The 8769-nt window shown below is 34.7% G+C and overlaps 1 protein-coding gene across 1 annotated transcript in view; it reads right to left on the reverse strand.

Moving 5' to 3' along the window:
- LOC137625652 (uncharacterized) overlaps positions 1-5924 on the reverse strand; it is a 7352-nt gene extending 1428 nt beyond the window's left edge. Inside the window, exons 1-6 of the mRNA XM_068356561.1 lie at positions 5627-5924; positions 3279-5255; positions 2241-3074; positions 1927-2037; positions 1656-1812; positions 97-161 (exon numbers count right to left, since the gene is read on the reverse strand). Coding sequence (XP_068212662.1) covers positions 97-161; positions 1656-1812; positions 1927-2037; positions 2241-3074; positions 3279-5255; positions 5627-5924 — 3442 coding nt within the window. The remainder of the gene's footprint in view (positions 1-96; positions 162-1655; positions 1813-1926; positions 2038-2240; positions 3075-3278; positions 5256-5626) is intronic.
- Positions 5925-8769: the final 2845 nt, after the last annotated feature.

The following is an 8769-nucleotide window of genomic DNA, read 5'->3' on the forward strand; positions in this document are numbered from 1 at the left end:
ATTTATTATTAGCCTTGGGTAACAGTAAGAGAACTTCACTGCCAATTTTAAATGTTCTATTTTTAGCCTTTTTATCATAAAAGGATTTATATTTACCTTGCATGTTGAATACATAATCGTAAGTAGTTCCTACCTCTTCCTCATTTCTCTCCTTATCCGGACTGATGGATATAATCAGAAACAGCAAACACCGAAAGCTCCTACAAAACACTAAGATTTCCTTCCTTTTAGGAATTTTGCCAAAGGACTAGGATTCTTCTCCATGGATCGCTTTACAAACAGATTCACCTTTTCTTTTGCCTTTTTAGGCCTCCCTGGACATTCCTTTACTTTCCACATGGACCAGTGCCCCACCCCGCTCACCTCTTCAATTTAACACTAACCCAACGCATCACTGTTTACTTTGATACTGCCAATAACTCTGTCATATCATTCGTGAGATGCCCATCATCATTTAAAACAATTATCTGAGCTATTTTTGCAGTGATGGTATCCTTCTCACCAGACATAATAGATTAAAAAAAAAAAAAAAACACCCTAACGAGAAAATTCTAGCAGGAGCAAACAGCCCAAGAATATACCTCTACCACAGCTAAAACACATTTATTTCTAATTCTCGTTTTCTATATCTCAGACAAAAAGAAAACACTCAGAATGCAGTGACGGCACCAAAAGTCTAATACTTTTTGCCCAAATTTTATATCCGAGTTAATTGGCATAAAATATCAAATCTCCCCTGCAGGTGGTTTAAGACCTGTTGTGAGTATACACACACACACACACACACACATATATATATATATATATATATATATATATATATATATATATATATATATATATATATATAAATATATATATATATATATATATATATATATATATATATATATACATATGTGTGTGTATATATATATATATATATATATATATATATATATATATATATATATATATATATATATATATATATATATATATATATGTATATATATTGTAGAATTATTTAAACAAATGTAAAATAAGTCATGCTGTTCATGACGTATGGGATGGTCCTAAATCGAGGTGCAATCATAAACTGTATAAAAAGCCATAAACAATTTATTTATACATAATACATACATAACATTTATACATGACTTGAAAGTAGAACTTCATGACTAAAATGACAGTAAATTTAGGCAGTAAATTCTTCGTGGGTAAAGGCTGGAGAGGACCTCTACTCCAGAAGCTGAAAACAAAAATAACAGCCATATATAGAACCAAACAAAATTTATACAAATTTAACACAAACTGTTTATGACTGGCTATAACAAATTAATAACACTCAATATTATATATGGCTCAATAAACTTTTTCTAAACAGCAATGAAAATAAGCTAATACAAAGACCACCCTTACCTCCACCCTGTGCGAGTCTCGGCCGTGAACTAAAACTGTGAACAGAATGACAGCGCAAGGCGAGACAAGACAAAAATGAAAATCGGAACCAAACTATCATGGGAACAAGCCACTAGTTTTAACCAGTATTAATTTTACCCGACAAAAGTTTTATTCTATAATTTAACAAAGTTTTATTTTAAAGATTAAAATACAAGTAAATATTTTACATTCTTCCACCCCAAGATAATTTTTAGGGAAAATTTTTAACCTACGTGGGATTGCGGGACAATGCATCAGCTAGAACATTGGCAGCTCCTTTAATAGAAGTTATTTGAAACTGGTACTCTTGAAGAAGGAGACTCCAGCGCATCAGTCTTGCATTATGAGCTTTGATATTTCTCAGATAAGTTAAAGGACGATGGTCAGTCTCTAAAAAGGATGATCTTACATATAGGTACTGTTGGAACTTTCTCACAGACCAAACAATTGCTAAGGTTTCTTTTTCAATGACTGAATACTTAATTTCTGAAGTTTGCAACTTACGACTAGCGTAAGCAATAGGAAATGGTATACCCTCGGAATCGTATTGCAACAGTGCACCACCTATTCCATGATCACTTGCATCTGTTCTCAGACCAAATGGCTTACTAAGGTCTGGTAATTGCAAAATAGGAGCATGTGTTAACTTTGCTTTCAACATCTCAAATGCTTCTCTCGCCTTAGAATTCCAGCTGATTATATCAGGTTGATTTTTTTTTAAATAATCAGACAGAGGAGCAGAGATACTTCCAATTGTGGAATAAATCTTCTATAGAAATAAACAGACCCTAAAAATGATCGTAATTGCCGTTTCTTACTTGGAAAAGGCATATCCAAAATTGCTTGTACTTTATCTGGTAATGGTTGCAGAGAGTTCCTACCAATCTGGTATCCCAAATAGTGAATTACCTCGTAACCAAAACGACACTTAGAGGGACCACAAGTTAAATTCCAACTGCGAAGTCTGGCAAACACTTTCTCGAGGGCCACCAAGTGTTCAGGCCATGAGCTAGAGTGAACAAAAATGTTATCAAAATAAAAACTAACGTGGTCTAAATTTTTCAACACTTGGCGCATCAGACGGTTATATGTACTACAGGCAGTACTTAATCCAAATGGCATTCTTTTGAATTGAAATAATCCCCTATTAGTACTGAATGCTGTATATTTCCGGCAGGATTCTTCCATTGGAACCTGGTAATAAGCTTTAGCAAGATCAATTTCCGACAAATATTTGCAGTTTGAAAATTTGTCTAAGTTCTCATCTATAGTAGGAATAGGTTCACAATCAAACACTGTTGCAGCATTTAACTGCCTAAAATCTATACACATCCGATAACTGGCATCCGATTTTTTTACAAGCACAACCGGTGAACAATAGTTAGATATAGATGCTTCAATTATATCAAGCTCCAACAATTTATCAACTTCACGGTTGAATACCTCTCTTAAGTGATAAGGAACAGCGTAAGGCTTTCTCTTGACAGGCTCAGTGGTAGTTAACTGTATGGAATGACTAAAGTTTTTAACACAACCAGGTATATCACTAAGAACATCCTTATAGCTGTCTAACAAAATGGATAACTCTGCCTTTTGTTCTGCAGTTAGATAAGGATTCACATCAGGTTCAGTCCCAGACTCTGTATCTAACACTGGCAAAGGAGAATCTGTTCATTGAGTAACTACAGCAACCTGTATCAAATCCAGAGGTCCCATTAAAACCTTCTGTTCAAAAGGGGTAACCTCATCAAACACTTGCAAATTGTTAATAGTGGCCCTACGGTAATACGTTTTTAACATATTTACATGGAAAACTTTATGTTTATTCCTTACTTCTATAATATAATCAACCTGACCTTTCTTGCCAATTACCTTATATGGACCCTGCCACTGAGATAAGACCTTATTAGTGTCGGAAGGTAACAGTAACAGAACCTCATCACCGATAACAAATTTTCTATCAGATGTTTTCAGATCATAATAAGTTTTATATTTGCTAAAATGAACCTTGGCATTCTGGAGTGCGATCTGTGCTGTTTCCTCTAACCTATCACGCAGATCCAACACATACTCATAAGAATTCCTAATTTCTTCATTAAGGTCCTGATTAGTAAACAACTCTTTCAATATGGATAAAGGACCTCTCACATTTCGTCCATAAATCAGTTCAAAAGGAAAAAATCCTAAAGTATTGTTAGGGATTTCTCTAACAGCAAATAAGGCACACGGAAGGTATCTGTGCCAACAGCGAGGATAATCTGAACAAATCTTTTTAATTATACTTTTCAATACCCCATTAAAACGCTCACAATACCCATTAGCCTGTGGATGGTATGGTGATGTAAAAATTGGCTTTATATTAAGTAACTTATGCACTTCTTCCATCACTGAAGAAACAAACTGACGTCCTCTATCTGATAGAACCTCTTTTGGGATACCTATACGTGTAAAGATACTTAATAGGGCTTCAGCACAAGAAATAGAATCTATTCTCTTTAGAGGGATAGCCTCAGGGTAACGGGTAGCACAATCAACTAATGTCAAAATAAACCTATGACCGTCCTCAGAAGGGGGTGACAAAGGCCCAACTATATCAGCTGCGACCTTTGCAAAAGGCTCGGTTATTATAGGTACTGTTTGAAGTGGTGCCTTCTTGACACGACCTTGGGAAGTAGTTCTTTGACATATATCACATGATCTACAATAGCGCAGGATGTCAGCTGTAGCACCTGGCCAAAAGTACAATGCAAACACTTTGTCTTCAGTTTTACAGTTACTAAAATGTCCAGCCAATAACGAATCGTGAGCCATTTTCATAATTAATTCCCTGAACTTCCGTGGTACCACTAGAACTTTTACTCCTAACATCACCCTATTGTTACTCTGTATACACTTCCTATAAAGGAAACCTTTGTCAATAATGTACTGGTAAACATTTCCCTTGGATATTTCAGTAATATATTTATCAAGCTTCTCACGAATGCTCTGCAAAGAAGGGCAATATATTTGCTCTTGCTTAAAATCCGACACACTCACGTTTAAGTCACCAAGAACCTTAGATTTATTTGTAATCAGGGGAGCAGGACGAGCACTATCGGCTTTTACTTGACCTCTGGTCATAACAGATTGGCAGGTAGAGATATCATTATCCTCCACTTGTCCTATAAGCACACCACAAAACTTAATGGGTGCCTTTACCACTTCAGTCCATCCCGTAAAATAATCACAAGCAATATGACACTTAACCACAGGGAATTTATCAGTTCTACCCAAATAATCACTAACTGACGCAAATTTGGTGTGTTCATCAAAAGGTATGGATGGTAATAACTGTTCCGACACAACTATACAAGTACACCCAGTATCACGTACCATGGTCGAAATATTAGCACCATTTACCTTGCAATTTTCAAATTTCAAAGAGCCAGATACAGTAGAGCCAAAAACAAAATTAACTTTATGGGGAACGACATTAGCAACTCCGGAATCGTCACTCGTATGATCAGAACTAGTTATAACATTATGAATCATAGGATTCTCCTTCCTTATCAAAGATTTATTCTGAGGACACTGTGGTCTTATATGACCTTCTAAACCGCAACTATGACAAACTATTTTCCTTTTTACTTTTGTAATATTTGGCTGTACGACTGAATGATCAGAATTCTTTAATGAATTAGTGTTATTGACTACAGACTTCCTCGAACTACTTTTAGACAATTTGGTATACAAATTATGAGCAGCCGCATAAGTATCTGCCTCGTTAATCAATTCATCAAAAGTATGCCACTTTCTATCTTTAAGGGTACTGCGCAACTCGGGAGTTACTGAAGCTAATAATTGGTCACACAATATGAAATCCGATAAAGATTCATAACTATTATTTACCTTCGATGTTTCCAACCAATGATTCAGGAGTCTACGTAAAGTAAAGCCAAACTCTCGAAAAGTCTGATGGGGGGGAAATACGAGCATGCCGAAATTCAGTTCTATAATAATCAGAGTTCATATAATAAGCATTCAACAACTCTTTCTTCAAATATGAAATAAGTGCCAGTGGCTTCAGAAGGAAGCGTTATATAAACCTCCCTTAGCTTGCCTTGTAATAACGGTAACAGTCTAATTACACCATCAGCTTCTAAATCCCATCCATTTGCTTCGCAAATTCTCTCAAAATATGAAAGAAAAACACTAAAATCATCACCCTCTTTAAAACTAAGCAATTTTATTTCATCAGAAGAAAGTCTGGGACAAGTGCTAGACACATTAGTGGGAGCTACAGCTCTCTTCGCAAGCATGTCTATTTCATGCTGCCGGTCTTTACTTCTCTCTTCTAATTTTCTAAGTTCTAACTCTCGTTCGGCTTCGAGCTTTTTATACTCACGCTCTTGTGCTCGCTCTTCTCTCTCAATATTTTGTTGACGAGTGATAAACTCTACCGCATCATCACCAGCTAAACCAAGATCCGTAGCAAGTTCTCTTAGTTTTAACAAACTAGACATGGTAATAGGCAATAATTAAAAAAAAAAAAAAAAAAAAAAATGAGTTCACAAAAGAAAAATAGACCGCAACGTTATAGTGGACTTAGCTCAATATAGTGAGCCCTGGGTTTAAGGCAGGCAATTATACTTATGTCATTACATAATAAACACGAACCTAGCCTTGTTCCTTAAACCAGGATAAGTAGCAATAGTGCTTGGTATAACGACAATACACAACAATTTTCGCAACACAAGGCCAGTCTCCCACACGACCTCAATGGCACAGTAATGAAAGCACCCATAAAACTTAGGACCCCACACCTGACACCAAATGTAGAATTATTTAAACAAATATAAAATAAGTCATGCTGTTCATGACGTATGGGATGGTCCTAAATCGAGGTGCAATCATAAACTGTATAAAAAGCCATAAACAATTTATTTATACATAATACATACATAACATTTATACATGACTTGAAAGTAGAACTTCATGACTAAAATGACAGTAAATTTAGGCAGTAAATTCTTCGTGGGTAAAGGCTGGAGAGGACCTCTACTCCAGAAGCTCCACCCTCTGCGAGTCTCGGCCGTGAACTAAAACTGTGAACAGATTGACAGCGCAAGGCGAGACAAGACATAAATAAAAATCGGAACCAAACTATCATGGGAACAACCCACTAGTTTTAACCAGTACTAATTTTACCCGACAATTTAGTTTTCCTAAAATTGAGGGACTTAAAAATTTTGTTTTTTTCTAAAATAGAGGGACTTAAAGTTTTAGTTTTCCTTGAACTGAGAGACATAAAAATTTTAATCTCCTAAAAGAGAGAGACTCACGAATTCCGTTTTTCTGAAATTGAGGTCCTCAAAATGTTGTTTTCCTAAAATAGGGAGACCTAAAAGTTTAGTTTGTCTAAAATTGAGTGATCTAAAAATTTAGTTTTCATAAAATTGAGAGACCTAATATTTTAGTTTTGCTAAAATTTTAGGACTTGGAAATATAGTATTTCTAAAATTGAGAGATTTAAAAATTTAGTTTTCCCAAAATTTAGAGACTTTGAAATTTAGTTCTTTTTCTAAAACTGAGGGACTTCCAATTCAGTTTATATAAAATTTATGGACTTATAAATCTAGTTTTCTTAAAATTGAGGGACTTGAAAAAATTATTTTTCTAAAATTGAGGGTCTTAGAAATTTAGTTTATCTAGAATTGGGACTTGGAAATCTAGTTTTCCTGGAATTGAGGGACTTAAACATTTTTTTTTTAATTGAGAGACTTAAAAAATTCGTTTTCCTAAAATTGAGGGACTTGAAAATTTTGTTTTCAAAAAGTATAGGGACTTGAATATTTAGTTTATCTAAAATTGATAGACTTGAAATTTTAGTTTTCCTAAACTTGATGGACATAAAAATCTAGTTTTCCTAAAATTGAGGTACTTAAAAAATTTAGTTTATCTAAAATTGAGAGACTTAAAAATTTAATTTTCCTAAAATTGAGTGACTTAGAAATTGAATTTTCCTAAAATTGGGGGACTAAAAAGAGAACTAATCTGAAACTGGAAAGTTAAGGAAAATGGCTTCTTACTTATAAGTAAGCTTCATTCACTTAAGTAATTCCATATCTTCACCTATGATAATATTAGTTACTTAAGAAGTGAATAGGGAAAATCACATTGTGATTTTTCCAAGAGCTTCTGTTTGTAGCTTACTTTATTAATGATAGAAATTCAGTGCCACGTAAATTATCTCTATAAAATATCTAGAGTTAGTCAATCAGCTTTTCAAACATCTATGAATATTTAAGCAATCCACAAATGCATTGATGAGACCAATTTTATTAGACGACAGACATTAAAGAAGTATATTTATCTGATGGAAAGCATTGATGGAATGTTCATAGAATATCATATTAATTCTAGTTTTTTTTTTGGCTTAACTGAAATGTATATTATCAGGTCTTCTCTGAGCACGATCTAATCATGCATTTTTGTATCTCTGATTTTTTTTATTATTATTATTAGTAGTATTCTTAATAAAAAAAAGATCAGGTTTAAAGGTCACTCGTGAATGGCAGAGGCAAGGGACAGTGACAATGTCCTAGAAACTGACATATGACTAGTGCCTAAGCCACATCTCCACCTAAGTTGGGATCAGGGAGAACTGGTTTAAAGGTCCCTCATGAATGCCAGATGTATTATACAGTGACAATGCCCTGAAACTGACATATGACTAAAGCTGAGGTCACTTTAGGATCCAATTTAGGACCAGAGTGGGCTAGGCAATAACTGCTGGTGACTCAGCTGATAAACCTCAAGGCTCCCCAAATCTCCTATTCTAAGCTCGCAAGGAAGGTGAGGTTGCAGACACTACACGAAACTATCGAGCTTGAGCGGGTCCCGAACCTCATTCCAGCGAATACTCAGACAGGAACGTTTCCAAAAGGAAATATTCTCTGTAATAGACTTTCGAACTTAGGAGGATAATTAAAAAATGTAAAGATTACTCTGAGTAAAGCTATTTATGACCTACGAGTGTATGCCATAATCCATGCTAAAGATATCCTATTTTGAGCTTGATTGTTATAATTGAAGTCTTTTGTTGTGTATATAAACATTACAATTTCCCTTCTATACTTAGGAATTATCTTCGCTGAAAACGTTTTGCATCCGGATATAAAAACAACATAAGAATATTCTACGAACAATCATAAAAACCGAACCGTAAACTTACATAAATCTAGCTCAGAATAAAATGTGATTACTACAATGACGAAGCCACATCTGCCACAGATAAGACAAAAACTATAAAGGAGCCTATTGATCTGCTCAGAGAGAGAGAGAGAGAGAGAGAGAGAGAGAGAGAGA

The sequence above is a fragment of the Palaemon carinicauda genome, chromosome 32, assembly GCF_036898095.1.
Source record: "Palaemon carinicauda isolate YSFRI2023 chromosome 32, ASM3689809v2, whole genome shotgun sequence".
Classification (NCBI taxonomy): Eukaryota; Metazoa; Arthropoda; class Malacostraca; order Decapoda; family Palaemonidae; genus Palaemon; species Palaemon carinicauda.